Source organism: Gobio gobio, assembly GCF_949357685.1.
Source record: "Gobio gobio genome assembly, chromosome: 24".
Classification (NCBI taxonomy): domain Eukaryota; kingdom Metazoa; phylum Chordata; class Actinopteri; order Cypriniformes; family Gobionidae; genus Gobio; species Gobio gobio.
Genome location: NC_137120.1, coordinates 41,507,646 through 41,530,173, shown reverse-complemented (window position 1 = coordinate 41,530,173; position 22,528 = coordinate 41,507,646). Strand labels below are relative to the sequence as shown.

Genomic DNA, 22,528 nt, shown 5'->3' with positions numbered 1-22,528 from the left:
TACCTGATGATTTAAATACTCTAGGTAAAAATTGCACATGAACGCCCTCTGATGTAGGCTAGTGTTTACCACTGGGAAGTTCGGAAATAATTTTGATACCCAAATTCCCGAGATGGGCGTGTCAAGCTTTAAGCATGGTGGCGGGGAGAACTAGACTGCTGTGGCAGGTGTGATTTTATTGTTTTTTTTCCTCCAAAACAGCTAGATCGTCTTGTCTTGACATTAATAGTGCATATTTACATGTGCGAGTAATCATATGAAGTGTATTGTATGTTTGATACAGAGCGAAAATAGCCTGCATTTGACTGAAATTACAGAATCGTGAGAAGCGGACTAACTGGAATGTTTATATGGTTGTCAGTGCATGGGACACTACATATGATGTTGGTTTTAACAAGATTATCCCAATAAATAGGCAAGAATAACCTGGTGTCCTCCATGATTCCTGTTCATTCCGACAACAAAGCACTTGAATGCAACAAGCTCGTAATCACGACTTCTAAAGTGGGAATTAGGAATTTTCCGATAGCACGTGAAGGCAGCATTAATGGGATGAGCTCGTAATCTCGACTTCAGAAGTGGGAATTATCAAATATCCGACAGCACGTGAAGGCAGCATAAGAGTGAAAGTGACCCGGTTACCCGTGACAGTGAACTTTCCGGAGACGTCAGTGTTGATAAAGTGCTTGTGGCGCTCACCGGATTCCGCGCGCACCTGTTGACGTGCCTCAACACAAGCCCGCCGCACGCGACTCTGTCTGGAGACCGTTATTCGCGACACGCGCTAGTTTGAATTCCCCCCATTTACGCTTCAAATTTGTTCAGGAAAATGATCTCTTTCAGGACCCTACGACTGCCTAATGTTGGAGTTATTGGCTTACTGGCGAAAGACGTGGCAAAAAGTAGTTCAGCGTGTCAGAATGTGGCGAGGAGGTCGTTCAATTTAACTTTTCACGCGAGCCGCGAATTTATCGCACCGGCATCCGTGGATACACACAAATCGAAAACGTGAGTCATTTTAACCAATAGTAATGTGATTATCAAATGTTTGATTGGGGCCTAATCTTATTTCATTCAAGCAGAAATATGACCAATAAAAGTATATTCTCTGGACTTGAGGACATGCTTTTCCACACTATAACTCAAGGAGCGGAGAAAGTTCCTGTCTCTCATTTCATTGCTGTAAGTTCTTTCATACACTACATAAAGATTTGATTTTTTTTGCACTAGCAGTTGTTGAAGTGTGCTAACTGAACAACATCACTGTATATGGGCAACAGCTGGGAATGAAACACATTGACTCACTTGCACGTTATGGGCTCAGTTACCATCAACACCCTTACATGTTCCCTCTGAAATCTGATTCGGTCATGGGAGGGCTGAGGTAAAACACACACATGTTTATCTAAACTTTGTGTAACTGCTGTCATGGGTTGTGTAATAATGCCATTTAACATCCCCAGCATAGTATAAATGTCATTTTTATAAACCTTACTGTTTAAAGGACCGAACACGCCACTATTTTTGAAAATAGCCTCATTTCCCGTCTCCCCTAGAGTTAAACAGTTGAGTTTGACCGTTTTCTAATCCATTCAGCCGATCTCTTTAGCATAGCTTAGCATAGATCATTGAATCTGATTAGACCGTTAGCATCTCGCTCAAAAATGAAAGATTCCATATTTTTCCTATTAAAAACTCAACTCTTCTGTAGTTCCATCGTCTACTAATGCCACGTTCCAGGCAACCCCTAAAGGTTCTTTCACACTGGACGCGATTTTGACGCGCGAATAATTTGCGCGATGGGTTTTTTTTTTGATCAGCTGTTTGTGTAATGAGTGCTTCAACACCGAACGTGAATGTGCTGCGGCGAAAAAACAATGTTTATTTTTTTCGTTTCGATGTAAATTTTTTTAACTCTCGCAGCGACAGAAAAGACTTAAACCAATCACATACAAGGAAACAAAGTCACGAAATGTCCAGTTGATGTCAGTAGCTATTTAATCAACATCAACCTTTTCCAGGAATCGCATTTCTCATGAGCTGAGCTGTGTTTGTCCACTGTAGGCTACAGACAACCATAACATCACCTTTTGAGTTAAAACTCGTTGATTTTTTTCTAAACCTAATTGTGTCCGCGACTATAGAAAGTGAATGTGTTTCCGTCAGTACGACTGTGGCACCTAATGTTCACATCACGGCTGATGTGACTGGTTTTGACGCAAACTATTCGCACACAAAATATTAGTTTTTCCGCTTCGCTTTTTCGTTACGCGTCCGGTGTGAAAGGGCTTTAACTCGTGTTTTTCCATCCTTCTACCCGTGAAAGTGCACTGGAACGGCAGTCAAACCCGTGAATTCCCACCCGTGAACTCGTACTAGATCGACGTATTCCCAGTTACGACGTCACATCCACGAAACAACAATGGCAGCCCCTACAGATGCGCTGTTTATGGAAGTCGTACACGAATAACGTAAAATAAAAGGTATAACAGCTACCACAATTCTTGCGCTCAGGCAGTTTGGCGTGACTTTGCCTGGAACGCTACAAAGTCGTGAGTCATGGTTATAAGTCGTAACTTGCGGCTGAAAACCCTACACTCTAAAGTGAAAGTTGGGTTGAAAATGGACTAACCCAGCAATTGGGTTGTTATAACCCAGCGATTCGCAAACATTTAACCCAACCGCTGGGTTAAAACGACCATTCACTGGGTTAAAACAACCCAATTGCTGTTAAATAGTCCATTTTCAACCCAACTTGGGTTGTTTTTAACCCAGCATTTTTTAGAGTGTACCTGGAACGCAGCATTAGACGACGGAAAATGAAAAGTTGCGATGATATTACACAGCGGCTGAAAATAGGCTAACTTCAGTCAACATAACCAACGGGACGACCGGCTCACACAGAGAACGCTGGGACTATTTTCAGCCGCTGCGTAATATCATATCAAGAGAGATGCTAACGGTCTAATCAGATTCAATGATCTATGCTAAGCTATGCTAAAAGAGCTAACGCCAGACCCGGAGATCGTTCTGTTTACTTTGTGTAATGCCTCGAATTTGTCGTAAAAACGTTAATTAAAGGAACACGCCACTATTTTTGCTCATTCTCCGACTCCCCAAGAGTTAAACAGTTGAGTTTGACCGTTTTCTCATCCATTCAGCCAACTTTTAGCATAGCTTAGCATAGATCATTGAATCTGATTATAATCTTATGTATAGTTCCTGCCATATCGGCCTAGACAATCACAACTTCTCATTTTCCGTCGGTCTTAGCACACGATGGAACGACAGAAGAGTCGCGTTTTAAAGAGGAGAAATATCAACACTCTTTGGTCATTTTTGAGCGAGATGCTAACGGTCTAATCAGATTCAATGATCTATGCTAAGCTATGCTAAAAGTGCTAACGCCAGAATGGATTCGGAAAACGGTAAAACTCAACTGTTTAACTCTAGGGGAATCGGAGAATGAGTCGAAAATAGTGGCGTGTTCCTTTAAGTAACGTTTTTACGACAAATTCAAGGCATTACACAAAGTAAACAGAACTGTAGTGAAAAGTAATTTCCCCCGTCTAACAGGCAGTGAAAAGCACCGGCCTTCTGACCTCTGACCCCAGATTGCGCGACTGCATGGAAAAGATTCGCGAAGCTATCCGGGAATCAGCCGGTGAAGTCATGATGGACCGCGAGCTGTTCCGAAAGTGAGTACATTTGATTTCCGGCAAAAAATGTCCGTGAGAGGAATATTTGACGCGAACATTTCCAACACTGGCAGGTGCGCGGGTGGAAACATCGTTCTGCTGAGTCTCGCTTTCAGACGCAAGTTTATCATTCCCGAATTTGAGGCTTTTGTTGGGATCATCAATCATATTTACCACACGTCAAAACTGCAACATGATGGACATGTAAGAACGTAATCATTTTCCCCTTATTTATTTGTATTCACTGCAAAAAATGCTTTTCTTACTTAGTATTTTTGTCTTGTTTTCAGTCCAAATATCTAAAAAATCTTACATTAAGAAGCATTTACTAGACAAACCACAGTTTTTGTCTTGTTTTGGGGGGAAATAACTCAAAATTAAGAGAGGTTTTGCTTAAAATAAGCAAAATAATCTGCCAATGGAGTAAACAAAATAATCTTAATTCAAACAGAAAACAAGATTATTTTGCTTTTGCACTTTACACTCTCAAGACCCTTAAAAGACACTAAAGACTAAAGATACAAAGTCCATCTCACTACAGCGGCTCTACAATAACTTTATGAAGACGAGAATAGTTTTTGTGCGCAAAAAAACCCTAAATAACGACTTATATAGTGATGACGATTTCAAAACACGGCCTCATGAAGCTTCGAAGCGTTATGAATCAGTGAGTCGATTCAGTGGTTCAGAGCGTTATGAATCAGTGAGTCAAATCAGCGGTTCAGAGCGTTATGAATCAGTGAGTCGATTCAGCGGTTCAGAGCGTTATGAATCAGTGAGTCGATTCAGCGGTTCAGAGCGTTATGAATCAGTGAGTCGATTCAACAGTTTGGAGCGTTATGAATCAGTGAGTCGATTCAGCGGTTCAGAGCGTTATGAATCAGTGAGTCGATTCAACAGTTTGGAGCGTTATGAATCAGTGAGTCGATTCAACAGTTTGGAGCGTTATGAATCAATGAGTCGATTCAGCGGTTCAGAGCGTTATGAATCAGTGAGTCGATTCAACAGTTTGGAGCGTTATGAATCAGTGAGTCGATTCAGCGGTTCAGAGCGTTATGAATCAGTGAGTCGATTCAGCGGTTCAGAGCGTTATGAATCAGTGAGTGGATTCAGCGGTTCAGAGCGTTATGAATCAGTGAGTCGATTCACCAGTTTGGAGCGTTATGAATCAGTGAGTCGATTCAGCGGTTCAGAGCGTTATGAATCAGTGAGTCGATTCAGCGGTTCAGAGCGTTATGAATCAGTGAGTCGATTCAGAGGTTCAGAGCGTTATGAATCAGTGAGTCGATTTAACAGTTTGGAGCGTTATGAATCAGTGAGTCGATTCAGCGGTTCAGAGCGTTATGAATCAGTGAGTCGATTCAACAGTTTGGATCGCCAAATTTCAGCAGTTTGACACGCGATCCGAATCATGAATCGACTCACTGATTCATAACGCTTCGAAGCTTCATGAGGCCGTGTTTTGAAATCGTCATCACTATATAAGTCGTTATTTAGGGTTTTTTTGCGCACAGAAACTATTCTCGTCTTCATAAAGTTATTGTAGAGCCGCTGTAGTGAGATGGACTTTGTAACTTTAGTCTTTAGTGTCTTTTAAGGGTCTTGAGAGTGTAAAGTTGAGCCAATGGAGGCCTTTCAGAGCATCAGATTTACACTAAAATATCTTCATTTGTGTCTGAAGATGAACGGAGGTCTGACGGGTGTCCAACCACATGACGCTCAGCCATTAATGACACAATTTACATTTTTGGGTGAACTAACCCTTTAATTTTGAGTTATTTTCCCCCAAAACAAGACAAAAACTTTTGCTCGTCTAGTAAATGCTTCTTAATGTAAGATTTTTTAGATATTTGGACTGAAAACAAGACAAAAATACTAAGTAAGAAAAGCATTTTTTGCAGTGTAGCTGGACTCACTCACAATCTTTTTCAGGTCACAAAGTACATTCCCCATCTGACGAAGTTCAGTCCTGAGCTCTGGGGCGTGTCTCTCTGCACTGTAGACGGCCAGAGGTGAGCAGAAACACTCCCTCAGCTTCTCTATGATATGAAGGGATGTTTTCTCATGATCTCTCTGGGTTTCAGGCACTCTGTGGGCGACACGAAGCTGCCGTTCTGCCTGCAGTCGTGTGTGAAGCCGCTGGAATACGCCATCGCTGTGCACGAGCACGGCACGGAGACAGTGCATCAGTATGTGGGGAAGGAGCCCAGCGGATTCAAATTCAACAAACTCTCCCTGGATGAAGACGGTGGGTGAGGAAATGACAGATTATCATATACCTGGCCAAAAATTGATGCACCTCTTGATGGAAATAAATTAATATAACTTTAATAATTTTATGATGGATGGATGCAGTTTTATGATGGATGGATGCACTTTTATGATGGAGAGATGCACTTTTATGATGGACAGATGCACTTTTATGATGGATAGATGCACTTTTATGATGGATGGATGCAGTTTTATGATGGACAGATGCACTTTTATGATGGAGAGATGCACTTTTATGATGGATAGATGCACTTTTATGATGGATGGATGCAGTTTTATGATGGATGGATGCACTTTTATGATGGATAGATGCACTTTTATGATGGAGAGATGCACTTTTATGATGGATAGATGCACTTTTATGATGGAGAGATGCACTTTTATGATGGATAGATGCACTTTTATGATGGAGAGATGCACTTTTATGATGGATAGATGCACTTTTATGATGGATGGATGCAGTTTTATGATGGATGGATGCACTTTTATGATGGATAGATGCACTTTTATGATGGAGAGATGCACTTTTATGATGGATAGATGCACTTTTATGATGGAGAGATGCACTTTTATGATGGATGGATGCACTTTTATGATGGACAGATGCACTTTTATGATGGATGGATGCACTTTTATGATGGATAGATGCACTTTTATGATGGAGAGATGCACTTTTATGATGGATAGATGCACTTTTATGATGGAGAGATGCACTTTTATGATGGATGGATGCACTTTTATGATGGATGGATGCACTTTTATGATGGATAGATGCACTTTTATGATGGATAGATGCACTTTTATGATGGATAGATGCACTTTTATGATGGATGGATGCAGTTTTATGATGGATGGATGCACTTTTATGATGGATAGATGCACTTTTATGATGGAGAGATGCACTTTTATGATGGATAGATGCACTTTTATGATGGAGAGATGCACTTTTATGATGGATGGATGCACTTTTATGATGGACAGATGCACTTTTATGATGGATGGATGCACTTTTATGATGGATAGATGCACTTTTATGATGGAGAGATGCACTTTTATGATGGATAGATGCACTTTTATGATGGAGAGATGCACTTTTATGATGGATGGATGCACTTTTATGATGGATGGATGCACTTTTATGATGGATAGATGCACTTTTATGATGGATAGATGCACTTTTATGATGGCTTGATGCACTTTTATGATGGATAGATGCACTTTTATGATGGACAGATGCACTTTTATGATGGATAGATGCACTTTTATGATGGATGGATGCACTTTTATGATGGATAGATGCACTTTTATGATGGACGGATGCACTTTTATGATGGCTTGATGCACTTTTATGATGGACAGATGCACTTTTATGATGGCTTGATGCACTTTTATGATGGATAGATGCACTTTTATGATGGATAGATGCACTTTTATGATGGACAGATGCACTTTTATGATGGATAGATGCACTTTTATGATGGATGGATGCACTTGTATGATTGACAGATGCACTTTTATGATGGATAGATGCACTTTTATGATGGATAGATGCACTTTTATGATGGATGGATGCACTTTTATGATGGATAGATGCACTTTTATGATGGATAGATGCACTTTTATGATGGACAGATGCACTTTTATGATGGATGGATGCACTTTTATGATGGATAGATGCACTTTTATGATGGCTTGATGCACTTTTATGATGGATAGATGCACTTTTATGATGGACAGATGCACTTTTATGATGGATAGATGCACTTTTATGATGGATGGATGCACTTTTATGATGGATAGATGCACTTTTATGATGGACAGATGCACTTTTATGATGGCTTGATGCACTTTTATGATGGATAGATGCACTTTTATGATGGACAGATGCACTTTTATGATGGATAGATGCACTTTTATGATGGATGGATGCACTTTTATGATGGATAGATGCACTTTTATGATGGATGGATGCACTTTTATGATGGATAGATGCACTTTTATGATGGATAGATGCACTTTTATGATGGATAGATGCACTTTTATGATGGATGGATGCACTTTTATGATGGATGGATGCACTTTTATGATGGATAGATGCACTTTTATGATGGATAGATGCACTTTTATGATGGACAGATGCACTTTTATGATGGATGGATGCACTTTTATGATGGATAGATGCACTTTTATGATGGCTTGATGCACTTTTATGATGGATAGATGCACTTTTATGATGGACAGATGCACTTTTATGATGGATAGATGCACTTTTATGATGGATGGATGCACTTTTATGATGGATAGATGCACTTTTATGATGGACAGATGCACTTTTATGATGGCTTGATGCACTTTTATGATGGATAGATGCACTTTTATGATGGACAGATGCACTTTTATGATGGATAGATGCACTTTTATGATGGATGGATGCACTTTTATGATGGATAGATGCACTTTTATGATGGACAGATGCACTTTTATGATGGCTTGATGCACTTTTATGATGGACAGATGCACTTTTATGATGGCTTGATGCACTTTTATGATGGATAGATGCACTTTTATGATGGACAGATGCACTTTTATGATGGATAGATGCACTTTTATGATGGATGGATGCACTTGTATGATGGACAGATGCACTTTTATGATGGATAGATGCACTTTTATGATGGATAGATGCACTTTTATGATGGATGGATGCACTTTTATGATGGATGGATGCACTTTTATGATGGATAGATGCACTTTTATGATGGATAGATGCACTTTTATGATGGACAGATGCACTTTTATGATGGATGGATGCACTTTTATGATGGATAGATGCACTTTTATGATGGCTTGATGCACTTTTATGATGGATAGATGCACTTTTATGATGGACAGATGCACTTTTATGATGGATAGATGCACTTTTATGATGGATGGATGCACTTTTATGATGGATAGATGCACTTTTATGATGGACAGATGCACTTTTATGATGGCTTGATGCACTTTTATGATGGATAGATGCACTTTTATGATGGACAGATGCACTTTTATGATGGATAGATGCACTTTTATGATGGATGGATGCACTTTTATGATGGATAGATGCACTTTTATGATGGACAGATGCACTTTTATGATGCTTGATGCACTTTTATGATGGACAGATGCACTTTTATGATGGCTTGATGCACTTTTATGATGGATAGATGCACTTTTATGATGGCTTGATGCACTTTTATGATGGATAGATGCACTTTTATGATGGACAGATGCACTTTTATGATGGATAGATGCACTTTTATGATGGATGGATGCACTTGTATGATGGACAGATGCACTTTTATGATGGATAGATGCACTTTTATGATGGATAGATTCACTTTTATGATGGATAGATGCACTTTTATGGTGAATGGATGCACTTTTATGATGGACAGATGCACTTTTATGATGGATAGATGCACTTTTATGATGGAGAGATGCACTTTTATGATGAATGGATGCACTTTTATGATGGATAGATGCACTTTTATGATGGATAGATGCACTTTTATGATGGCTTGATGCACTTTTATGATGAATGGATGCACTTTTATGATGGATAGATGCACTTTTATGATGGATAGATGCACTTTTATGATGGCTTGATGCACTTTTATGATGGATAGATGCACTTTTATGATGGATAGATGCACTTTTATGATGGATGGATGCACTTGTATGATGGACAGATGCACTTTTATGATGGATAGATGCACTTTTATGATGGATAGATTCACTTTTATGATGGATAGATGCACTTTTATGGTGAATGGATGCACTTTTATGATGGACAGATGCACTTTTATGATGGATAGATGCACTTTTATGATGAATGGATGCACTTTTATGATGGATAGATGCACTTTTATGATGGAGAGATGCACTTTTATGATGAATGGATGCACTTTTATGATGGATGGATGCACTTTTATGATGGATGGATGCACTTTTATGATGGATAGATGCACTTTTATGATGGACAGATGCACTTTTATGATGGATAGATTCACTTTTATGATGGACAGATGCACTTTTATGATGGATAGATTCACTTTTATGATGGATAGATGCACTTTTATGGTGAATGGATGCACTTTTATGATGGATAGATGCACTTTTATGATGGACAGATGCACTTTTATGATGGACAGATGCACTTTTATAATGGATAGATGCACTTTTATGATGGATAGATGCACTTTTATGATGGATAGATTCACTTTTATGATGGATAGATGCACTTTTATGGTGAATGGATGCACTTTTATGATGGATAGATGCACTTTTATGATGGACAGATGCACTTGTATGATGGATAGATGCACTTTTATGATGGATAGATGCACTTTTATGATGGATAGATTCACTTTTATGATGGATAGATGCACTTTTATGGTGAATGGATGCACTTTTATGATGGACAGATGCACTTTTATGATGGATAGATGCACTTTTATGATGGATAGATTCACTTTTATGATGGATAGATGCACTTTTATGGTGAATGGATGCACTTTTATGATGGATAGATGCACTTTTATGATGGACAGATGCACTTTTATGATGGATGGATGCACTTGTATGATGGACAGATGCACTTTTATGATGGATAGATGCACTTTTATGATGGATAGATTCACTTTTATGATGGATAGATGCACTTTTATGGTGAATGGATGCACTTTTATGATGGATAGATGCACTTTTATGATGGACAGATGCACTTGTATGATGGATAGATGCACTTTTATGATGGATAGATGCACTTTTATGATGGATAGATTCACTTTTATGATGGATAGATGCACTTTTATGGTGAATGGATGCACTTTTATGATGGATAGATGCACTTTTATGATGGAGAGATGCACTTTTATGATGAATGGATGCACTTTTATGATGGATAGATGCACTTTTATGATGGACAGATGCACTTTTATGATGGACAGATGCACTTTTATGATGGATAGATTCACTTTTATGATGGATGGATGCACTTTTATGATGAATGGATGCACTTTTATGATGGATGGATGCACTTTTATGATGAATGGATGCACTTTTATGATGGATAGATGCACTTTTATGATGGATAGATGCACTTTTAAGATGGACAGATGCACTTTTATGATGGACAGATGCACTTTTATGATGAATGGATGCACTTTTATGATGAATGGATGCACTTTTATGATGAATGGATGCACTTTTATGATGGATAGATGCACTTTTATGATGGACAGATGCACTTTTATGATGGACAGATGCACTTTTATGATGAATGGATGCACTTTTATGATGGATAGATGCACTTTTATGATGGACAGATGCACTTTTATGATGGACAGATGCACTTTTATGATGGATAGATGCACTTTTATGATGGATAGATGCACTTTTATGATGGACAGATGCACTTTTATGATGGATAGATGCACTTTTATGATGGTTGGATGCACTTTTATGATGGACAGATGCACTTTTATGATGGATAGATGCACTTTTATGATGGACAGATTCACTTTTAGGCAGTAATAAGAGCAATAACATCTCTATTGAAGCATATGTTTCTGTGCTTCCAGAGAAACCAAATACATAAATCCATATTACATTGAATAATCTGTGAGCCTTTTGTTCTCAGATAAACCTCACAACCCCATGGTCAACGCTGGAGCGATCGTCATCAGTTCCCTGATCCAGGTAAACACACCTCCACCAGTGTGAAGTGTGAAGTGTGTATCAGTGTTTACCTGTGTGATAATCTCCAAAGCAAACACTGATACACACTGAATCTGAGCTGACTGACCTTTGACCCAGTATTCCAGACGTGTTGTTTTGTGGTGGTCTTGTGAAGCTATAAGCGGGACTATTACTGGTCTGGACTGAATCCAGGCTATTAAAAGTGCCCTTTAGACCAAATGTATGTGATCTGTGCTCCGTAGGTTCTCCATTACAGGCTTGAATATGCAAACGTTGGTCAATTTGTTCTGTTCCTCTTCTCGTTTCTCCAGCCAGGTGTCAATAAAGCGGAGAAGTTCGACTATGTAAGTTGTTGGAGGCTGACATTTTAAAAGCTTTACTCACCAAAGTCGTTATTACTTGAAAATATTGCTTTCTGAGTGGGTATACATATACACCGATCAGGCATAACATTATGACCTAATATTGTGTTGGTCCGTCGAGGCATAGACTCCTCTAGACCCCTGAAGGTGTGCTGTGTATCCGGCAGCAAGATGTTAGCAGCAGATCCTTTAAGTCCTGTTAGTTGTGAGGCCTTGTTTGTTCAGCTCATCCCACAGATGCTCGATTGGATTGAGATCTGGGGAATTTGGACTCAAACTCGTAGTTGTGCTCCTCAAAGCATTCCTGAAGCGTTTGTGCTTTGTGGCGGCGCATTATCTGCATCAATATAGAGATCATCAGTGTCATAATGTTATGCCTGATCCGTGTATATTGTCTTTATTTCAGACTCTTGGCTGTTTGCTGATGTTTGTTGGGTTTCCTCCGCAGGTGATGGAGTTTGTGAAGAAGATGACAGGAAGGGAGTTTGTGGGCTTCAGCAACGCAACGTAAGTCTTTCTCTTCTTCAGCGTTTTACACTCGTTTAACACACAGTTCATTTCTATTACGTTTTGTTTGTGTTTGAACAGATTCCAGTCAGAGAAGGAGACAGGAGACAGAAACTACGCTATAGGATACTACCTAAAGGAAAAGAAGGTTTGTTCATCAGCGGACACACTGCAAAAAATGCTTTTCTTACTCAGTATTTTTGTCTTGTTTTCAGTCCAAATATCTAAAAAATCTTACATTAAGAAGCATTTACTAGACAAGCAAAAGTTTGTCTTGTTTTGGGGGAAAATAACTCAAAATTAAGGGAGTTTCTGCTTAAAATAAGCAAAATAATCTGCCAATGGGGTAAGCAAAATAATCTTAATTCAAACAGAAAACAAGATTATTTTGCCTATTTTAAGCAAAAACTTATTTCCCCCAAAACAAGACAAAAACTTTAGCTTGTCTAGTAAATGCTTCTTAATGTAAGATTTTTTAGATATTTGGACTGAAAACAAGACAAAAATACTAAGTAAGAAAAGCATTTTTTGCAGTGCATTGCTTTATATAGACGTTTCATCGGTTGCCACGGTTACCCAAAGTTAACTTCTGGTCTGTGTTTGTCTATCGTCTGGCAAGGGGATAGTATGGCGCAATAGAAACACATTTTTGACGTAATATTCTTTGATAACACAATGTTACACTGCAAAAAATGCTTTTCTTACTTAGTATTTTTGTCTTGTTTTCAGTCCAAATATCTACAAAATCTTACATTAAGAAGCATTTACTAGACAAAGCAAAAGTTTTTGTCTTGTTTTGGGGGAAAATAACTCAAAATTAAGAGAGTTTTTGCTTAAAATAAGCAGAATAATCTGCCAATGGGGTAAACTAAATAATCTTGTTTTCTGTTTGAATTAAGATTATTCTGCTTACCCCATTGGCAGATTATGTAAGATTTTTTAGATATTTGGACTGAAAACAAGACAAAAAGTAAGAAAAGCATTTTTTGCAGTGCAAATATTAACGATCAAGCAGAGAGAATATGACACCAGCACAAAAACAGTGTGTGCGACTCTCCAAAAAGTCTTAAATACTTCATAAATATCCAGCATACGAGAGCAGCGTCTAATGTCATTCAGACTGTGTGTCTAATGTCATTTACTTGTTATTTATTTAGCTTGTTATCAGCAATAATCTACTCTAGAGGTGATTATTATGGCTGTGTTTACACTCGGCATTAACATGCGATCATCAGCCAATCAGGCGAGTTTACATTTGTTCTCATCAAGTGGTCGCCATCTGGAGAACTGATCGCATTTATGTTTCCCGCAAAATATTTAAATGTGCCTTTGTCACGGAGTGCAAAACAACTTTCGCTTCGTCCTCTATTAATGTCAGTGCCCATAGAGCACAGGGTTTTTGTGATGCATTCAAATAGGGCACTTTATCTACAAGTTAACTTTCCCAACATTAATCTTATGTTATGAAACAAAGAAACATGTCATTCCGATGCAATGCATGATTGAAGCATTTATAGATACTGTACAGAAAACGGCATTACATGGTCCTTAACCCTCTGGGGTACTTCGGGTCAAAAATGATAAAAAATCAAAAACCGTAGCTTCATCGGAATGGTCCGAAACTTGGTGACTTTATTGGTACTTGGTATATGAACACCCAAAAAATTGGGGACAGGATTTGAAAAGTCTAAGTGGTCGTAAAAAAAAAGTCACACTCAGGACCTTCGGGTCAAAAATGACCCCCATAGGAAATGAATGGGAAATTTGTTTTTTTGTGCATACAATCTACAAATCAGCCAGGATGCAGAGAAAAAGACTCAACAGTGAAGATCTCTAAAACATCAAGAGTGCAAAACAGACAAAAACACACACACACACACACTTATACACACAAAAACACACACACACACACTTATACACACAAAAACACAATTAGCTTTTGGAATGGCATGCGTTCATTTGTGTGTGCGTGTGTTTTTGTGTGTATAAGTGTGTGTGTGAGTGTGTGTTTTTTTGTCTGTTTTGCACTCTTGATGTTTTAGAAATTCACTCCTTCACTGTTGAGTCTTTTTTTCTGCATCCTGGCTGATTTGTAGATCGTATGCACAAAAAAACTCTGTATTTTCATATTTTTGCTAATTTTCCATTCATTTCCTATGTCGAATCATGATTCGGATCACGTGTCAAACCGCCAAACTGCTGAAATTTGGCGATCCAAACTGCTGAATCGACTCACTGATTCACAACGCTCTGAACTGCTGAATCGACTCACTGATTCACAACGCTTTGAACTGCTGAATCGACTCACTGATTCATAACGCTCTGAACCGCTGAATCGACTCACTGATTCACAACGCTCTGAACTGCTGAATCGACTCACTGATTCACAACGCTCTGAACTGCTGAATCGACTCACTGATTCACAACGCTCTGAACTGCTGAATCGACTCACTGATTCACAACGCTCTGAACCGCTTAATCGACTCACTGATTCACCACGCTCTGAATTGCTGAATCGACTCACTGATTCATAACGCTCTGAACCGCTGAATCGACTCACTGATTCATAACGCTCCAAACCGCTGAATCGACTCACTGATTCATAACGCTCTGAACCGCTGAATCGACTCACTGATTCATAACGCTCCAAACCGCTGAATCGACTCACTGATTCATAACGCTCTGAACTGCTGAATCGACTCACTGACTCATAACGCTTCGAAGCTTCATGAGGCCGTGTTTTGAAATCGTCATCTCTATATAAGTCGTTATTTAGGGTTTTTTTGCGCACAAAAGCTATTCTCGTCTTCATAAAGTTATTGTAGAGCCGCTGTAGTGAGATGGACTTTGTAACTTTAGTCTTTAGTGTCTTTTAAGGGTCTTGAGAGTGTAAAGTTGAGCCAATGGAGGCCTTTCAGAGCATCAGATTTACACTAAAATATCTTCATTTGTGTCTGAAGATGAACGGAGGTCTGACGGGTGTCCAACCACATGAGGCTCAGTCATTAATGACACAATTTACATTTTTGGGTGAACTAACCCTTTAAGTTTGGGCCACAAAAGCGCACGTTTGTTTATGTTGTTGCCGTTGAAAATGTCTATAAGCAAACTAGCAGGCCGTTGATTGACCCTAACCTGCTGTCCTTCTGTCCTGCTGTCCAGTGTTTCCCTGAGGGGGCGGATATGATCGACGCACTGGACTTCTATTTCCAGGTAGATCCGGTTTATTCAGTTCAATTATTTATACGTTAAATAATCCCAGGCCGTCCGTGAGAATGTGCTCTCTGTCCCTCACAGCTGTGCTCTATAGAGGTCACATGTGAGTCCGGCAGCGTGATGGCCGCCACACTGGCCAACGGCGGCATCTGTCCAATCACAGGAGAGAGAGTTCTGAGCACAGAAGCTGTACGAAACACACTCAGCCTCATGCACTCCTGCGGGATGTACGACTACTCCGGACAGTTCGCTTTCCACGTGAGTAAATCCACACCTGATCCTCAGCCTAGCGCACACTTTTCCTGCAGTTTTCTCGCAGTTTTGCACAAACGATTTAGGGATGCCACAATTCTCATTATAATATTAAACCGTTCGGTACGGCATTCACGGTTCAATACGCGCTTGTGAATTGCGTTGTTTTTGTTGTTTTGTTTTTGCAGTGTGCTGATATGAGCAAATATCCAATCACTATACACAGTGTTAGACACGCTTGCAATGCTGGTGTCAGAGAGTTATACTCACAGAACACTAGAGTTATTCACAATCACCAAAGTTCATTATTTGCATGCGTTTTTAAGCCTTGTCGGTTATTCGCGTGCTTATGCACTGTTTTAACGCGCAGAGCGCGCGCACTAAACGCCTGTCAAACACGTGATTACTGGACTCAGTAGTCGTCTTACTGCGCTAATACTGTCAAATACACACAAGGTTAACATAAACACAGTCGGTTATGTCTAAAGTGAAAGTAAAATCGTGTGTCTGTATATTAGATGTGTGCAGGTCTTTAATTGACAGCGGCGCAGCCTATAGTGAACACGCCGTCCTTAAAGGGACAGTTCACCTCTAAAATTATGTCATTATTTACTCACTCTAATATTGTTCCAAACCTGTATTCATTTCTCCTGTTGAACACAGACAGTTGTTGGTAGCTTTTGACTTCCATATTATTTCCTACTATGGGGACTTTAATGTTAATAAAACTACAAAAGACATAGAAAAGCACTCTCTGTTCTTGACTGAAAAACGTCTATGAAGTCTATGTAGTGTTTTATTTTTAAATTCATTCATTAAATTTCATACTTAAATGCTGCTGTACAGCTCTGAGCTGCCAGTGGAAGGCTTTATATATATTTATTTTATATTATACTATACACTAGGAATGTGTACAAGGTTTTAAGTTTAAGTAAGGTTTTTCAAGTCTTTTAAACATTTTTTTTTCTCCTTAACCTCTTTCTGTTCTCGTCGCCTAAGAATAGAATAGCAAAAAACTGATGTGACAAGCCATCAGAACCTGTCATTGTATTCATCGTTTTTATTGTTAACAAACAAACCACATCATCCCCCACACTTTTGAAAAGCTTGCTACGCCTCTGCTAGCGCATCCTCATCTCCTGTTAGTGGGTGGGGTATATTCGGCAGCAAGTGAACATTTCGTCCTCAGAGTTGATGTGTTAGAAGCAGGAGAAATGGGCAAGCGTAAGGATTTGAGCGAGTTTGGGCCAGATTGACGACCGGGTCAGAGCATCTCCAAAACACCTAGGCCTTCAGTGGTATCCTACCTTACGGTGACGCATTGCTGCCACATACATATTATTGTTTTCACTCAATTATGACGTAATAACGAGATCTTATGTTGTTTTAACAACATCTTTTCTTGTAATAACGAAATCTTATGTCCTAAAAACATAATTTACATAATTTTCTCGTAATAACGGGCCCTAATAAGGACATGTGTTGTACAGTGATGTCTACAAAATATGCCTGTATCCACATTAGAGAATTCATATAGCCCATGTGCATTTCTCACACTTCCATGTCTGAAAAGCAGAAGCGAGCTCAGAGTAAAATAGGCTCTTCCGCTGCCTGTATCAGTGGCAATGCTCATAGCACGAAAGTATTGTAATTTATTGATGTAGCCTGCGGTTCATAACAGCCACGGGCAACAGGTGCCATGGACCGCTCATGTTCGCAATAATAGGCCTACTGTAATATATTGTGTGTTATACTGTAATACATATATTCTAGAAATGTATTAAAAAGAAAGATGCTTCCAGCCTTACTCAAAGGCCAGTGGGTTCGTTACGCACCTCAATCCATTCCCGGCGTTCTTATTTTGCTTCTTATGTATTAAATATACAGGCCATTCGTTTATGAAACCTTGATCAAAATTAAAATACAATTTATAGAAAACGGAATTCACTTTAAAGAAATGATTTCTACAAAACAACACTCATGTCTGACCCCACTCCATGTCTCCAGACATATCACAGAAGGGCTTCAAAGAACATCTAAACAATATGAAGAACGTTTTCTCCCATTCTAACGTGTTTGATCCGTCAGGTTGGATTACCGGCTAAATCTGGTGTGTCAGGTGCGGTTCTTCTGGTGGTGCCAAACGTGATGGGCATCATGTGCTGGTCGCCCCCTGTGGACAAGATCGGAAACAGCGTCCGTGGAATCCACTTCTGTCAGGTGGTCAATCCTCTTTTTAAACTTCAAACCATACATTTAGTATAAATAACTCATATATTACCCTTCTGCAATCAGGAACTGGTGTCTTTGTTCAACTTCCACAACTATGACAACCTGAGGCACTTTCTGAAGAAGCAGGACCCTCGCAGACAGGCTGGAGACGACCGGGTAAACCTCATGCTTGAGAAACAACATCTTTTAGAGAGTTTTTCAGTGGTGAATGCCATAGATATGTATACATAGATGCCTCATTCGACCTCTCCAGGCCCGTCGACGCGCCGCCATTTTAGAACGGTCAAAACGCAAAAAAAACATCAGCCTCTGTAAGCCCAGAGCCATTTAAACTCCCCAAGAAACTGGATCACCTTTCACAGGTGACAATGTGATGGTATGTGTTTTCATATTTTAAATAAATGTATAATAATATATCATTTTCCCTGTTCTTAAAAAGGGTTTAAAATTGTGATGTTGATAATGTTAAGACGTTTTTTTTAGGATGATTGTTGAGAATTTAAGCTTTCAGATAATACCTATGACGATTACTTAAAACATGGCTTGAATAAATAGGCTATATTGATGTTTATTAAACACATTAATAGCTCATTTATTATTATTTTGATGGCTGACTGGTTGATGGTTTATGATTTCTTTCCAATGAACGTGTTTATAATGAGTTCACTGCGTTCATTAAAAGCTGAGCAATGAGTCTGTAGGTTCTCTGATGGTCAATATTAATGAGATTAAGAAAATGTAAAGATCTTTAACCAATATTTCACACCATTGTGTGCACTGCAAAAAATGTTGTCATTTAGTATTTTTGTCTTGTTTCTAGTCTAAATATATCTAAAAATTCTTAAATCAAGATGTATTTACGAGATAAGTTAAATAACATTAGATATTTTTTCTTATTTTCTGGAAAATAAAATGAAATTGAAGTGAGTTTTTGCCTGAAACAAACAAAATGATCTGCCAAAAATAATGTTTCTGTTTGGAATTTTGTTTATTGTGTCCCAAACAGAAACCAGATTATTTTTCTAATCCATTGGCAGATAATTTAGTTTGTTTCAGGCAAAAACTCACTTCAATTTGATTTTTTACTCCAGGAATCAAGAAAGAATATGTAATTTTCCTAAGTAAGAGCATCTTGATGTAAGAATTTTTAGATATTTGGACAGGAAAAAAGACAGAAATACCAAGTAAGAAAAGCATTTTTTGCTCTGATGGTCAATATTAATGAGATTAAGAAAATGTAAAGATCTTTAACCAATATTTCATACATGCTTGTTGTGCATAACTACGGTTGCAGACGCACAGGCAACATTTGAATATTCACAAAGCGCGTTCACACTTTGACCATTCGAAAATGGCGGATGGCTAACGTATAGCGGCCCATAGAAACAGTCGCTAATGAGGGATCTATGTATATATATCTATGGCGAACGCACCCGATCTGTGTTGCAGAACAAGTCTGTGGTGAATCTGATGTTTGCGGCTCACAGTGGCGATGTCTCCGCTCTGAGAAGGTCAGTTCACGTCTTGGCTTTGCCTGGAGATTTGAGTGCTAGCAGATTGTACAAGTCCCTCTTCTCCTCCGTCAGGTTCTCCCTCTCTTCCATGAATATGGAGTTAAAGGACTATGACTCTCGCACGCCGCTCCACGTCGCTGCCGCAGAAGGTACAATCATCTTCTGTAAACGGGCTAAATATGCTTTATTTCATTATGAACTCAATGTTGTGTCCTGCTTTAGGTCATGTGGACGTCGTGCTGTTTCTGACGCAGGCCTGTAAAGTCAACCCTTTAGTGAAAGACCGGTACAGATCTGCTTCTTTAAACCTTTATACCTCCAGCTCCATCCATTTGCTCATCATTAACCTCATATCTCGACTTCAGGTGGGGGAATATTCCTCGGGACGACGCCATGCAGTTCTGCCATGAGGATGTGGTGCAGATCTTGCTGGACTACGAGCAGAGCTACAGTTCAGGCTGAGCGGAGTCACCAGTCCAGATGTTCATCTCTGGAGGATGTGAATGTTACACAGTTCACCCAAAAATGAACATTAGCCCATGATTTACTCTCCCTCAGCTCATCCTAGGTGTGTGTGACATTCTTCTCTCAGACGGACATAATCTTACAAGCTTTATAATGGGAGTGAATGGTACCTTAGATTTTGAAGCCCAAAAAAGTGCATCCATCGTTCATAAAAGTTCATCCAACCATCATAAAAGTGCATCTGTCCATCATAAAAGTGCATCTGTCCATCATAAAAGTGCATCCAACCATCATAAAAGTGCATCTATCCATCATAAAAGTGCATCTATCCATCATAAAAGTGCATTCGTCCATCATAAAAGTGCATTCGTCCATCATAAAAGTGCATCTGTCCATCATAAAAGTGCATCTATCCATCATAAAAGTGCATCCATCCATCATAAAAGTGCATTCGTCCATCATAAAAGTGCATCTGTCCATCATAAAAGTGCATCTATCTATCATAAAAGTGCATCCATCCATCATAAAAGTGCATCTATCTATCATAAAAGTGCATCTATCCATCATAAAAGTGCATCTATCTATCATAAAAGTGCATCCATCCATCATAAAAGTGCATCTATCCATCATAAAAGTGCATCCATCCATCATAAAAATGCATCTATCCATCATAAAAGTGCATTTATCCATCATAAAAATGCATCTATCCATCATAAAAGTGCATCTATCTATCATAAAAGTGCATCCATCCATCATAAAAGTGCATCTATCCATCATAAAAGTGCATCCATCCATCATAAAAATGCATCTATCCATCATAAAAGTGCATCCATCCATCATAAAAATGCATCTATCCATCATAAAAGTGCATTTATCCATCATAAAAGTGCATCCATCCATCATAAAAGTGCATCTATCCATCATAAAAGTGCATCAAGTGCATCCGTCCATCATAAAAGTGCATCTATCATCATAAAAATGCATCTATCTATCATAAAAGTGCATCCATCCATCATAAAAGTGCTTCTATCCATCATAAAAGTGCATCCATCCATCATAAAAATGCATCTATCCATCATAAAAGTGCATTTATCCATCATAAAAATGCATCTATCCATCATAAAAGTGCATCTATCAATCATAAAAGTGCATCCATCCATCATAAAAGTGCATCTATCCATCATAAAAGTGCATCCATCCATCATAAAAATGCATCTATCCATCATAAAAGTGCATCCATCCATCATAAAAATGCATCTATCCATCATAAAAGTGCATCTATCCATCATAAAAGTGCATCAAGTGCATCCGTCCATCATAAAAGTGCATCTATCATCATAAAAATGCATCTATCTATCATAAAAGTGCATCCATCCATCATAAAAGTGCTTCTATCCATCATAAAAGTGCATCCATCCATCATAAAAATGCATCTATCCATCATAAAAGTGCATTAAAATATCCATATTTATAACTTTATAAACTATAATCACTGGCTTTCGGTAACAGCTACTTCAGAAGGCTTTTATTAACCCCGAGATGCACTTGTATGATGGATGGATGTGCTTTTTTGGGCTTCAAAGTCTAGGTACCATTCACTGTCATTATAAAGCTTGGAAGAGTCAGGACATTATTAATATAACTCTGATTGTATTCGTCTGAAAGAAGAATGTCATACACACCTAGGGTGGCTTGATGATGAGTAAATTATGGGATAATTTCCATTTTTGGGTGAACTAACCCTTTAAGGATCATGTCATCAGATATTGCGCAAAATAAGGGCGCATTATGGAAATTGTCTATTTACAGAGATAAAAATGCTCACACTGTTTTTTATTTGTAAATATGTTTTTTTTTGTATATAATTTGTGTTGTATACTTGTGGAAATGTACTAATGCACAATGTACAGTGTTTGTGAATAAACAAAACCAACAGATCTTTACATAGTAGAATCATTTTCCTCTCATTTTGTAGTGTCTTTCTTCAGTGTGTCATGATTTTTGCAACTATTTCAAAATAAATTAACAAATAAGTATATTTTCCCTGTAATAGCCTACTTGCAACACAACAACTTGCAAATTATGTACAAAATACATAACTATAACCCAGAACATACAAACTACCAAACAAAAACATGTTTAAAACCACTCAGGACAACAGCCTGACATTAAGGCGGCAACACCACATATAATTCATCTGTCTGTGTTTTATTGACTAAACTAAGACAGATAGATAGAGCTAATACGTGTAACTGTAAATCAAACTTGA

General features: G+C 38.6%; 1 protein-coding gene across 5 annotated transcripts; it reads left to right on the top strand.

Moving 5' to 3' along the window:
- Positions 1-647: 647 nt before the first annotated feature.
- Positions 648-22,214, top strand: gls2b (glutaminase 2b (liver, mitochondrial)). Of its 5 annotated transcripts, XR_013815880.1 has the most exons (19): positions 662-1,008; positions 1,083-1,182; positions 3,577-3,698; positions 3,773-3,902; positions 5,631-5,710; positions 5,783-5,946; positions 11,653-11,711; positions 12,023-12,055; positions 12,522-12,580; positions 12,662-12,728; positions 15,743-15,793; positions 15,878-16,054; positions 18,137-18,268; positions 18,344-18,436; positions 19,730-19,791; positions 19,867-19,943; positions 20,017-20,080; positions 20,160-20,362; positions 21,946-22,208. XR_013815880.1 is itself a non-coding variant. In XM_079808069.1 (18 exons), the coding sequence occupies exons 1-18, from the start codon at positions 830-832 to the stop codon at positions 20,254-20,256; spliced, it is 1,746 nt and encodes a 581-aa protein (XP_079664195.1). In that variant the 5' UTR covers positions 648-829; the 3' UTR covers positions 20,257-22,214. The 5 variants fall into 5 exon arrangements, 4 of the variants coding, with proteins under 4 accessions (XP_079664195.1, XP_079664197.1, XP_079664194.1 ...); XM_079808069.1 differs by having other exon boundaries at positions 648-1,008; positions 20,160-22,214; XM_079808068.1 differs by having other exon boundaries at positions 703-1,008; positions 1,080-1,182; positions 20,160-22,214.
- The last annotated feature ends 314 nt before the right edge of the window (positions 22,215-22,528 follow it).

Bases quoted from the DNA above. Each gene is read 5' to 3' on its own strand.
- gls2b (XM_079808068.1), top strand. From the start codon at position 830: ATGATCTCTTTCAGGACCCTACGACTGCCTAATGTTGGAGTTATTGGC. The intron at 12,056-12,521 runs GTAAGTTGTTGG...TTTCCTCCGCAG, and splicing joins AAGCGGAGAAGTTCGACTAT to GTGATGGAGTTTGTGAAGAA. The intron at 12,729-15,742 runs GTTTGTTCATCA...CCTGCTGTCCAG, and splicing joins ACTACCTAAAGGAAAAGAAG to TGTTTCCCTGAGGGGGCGGA.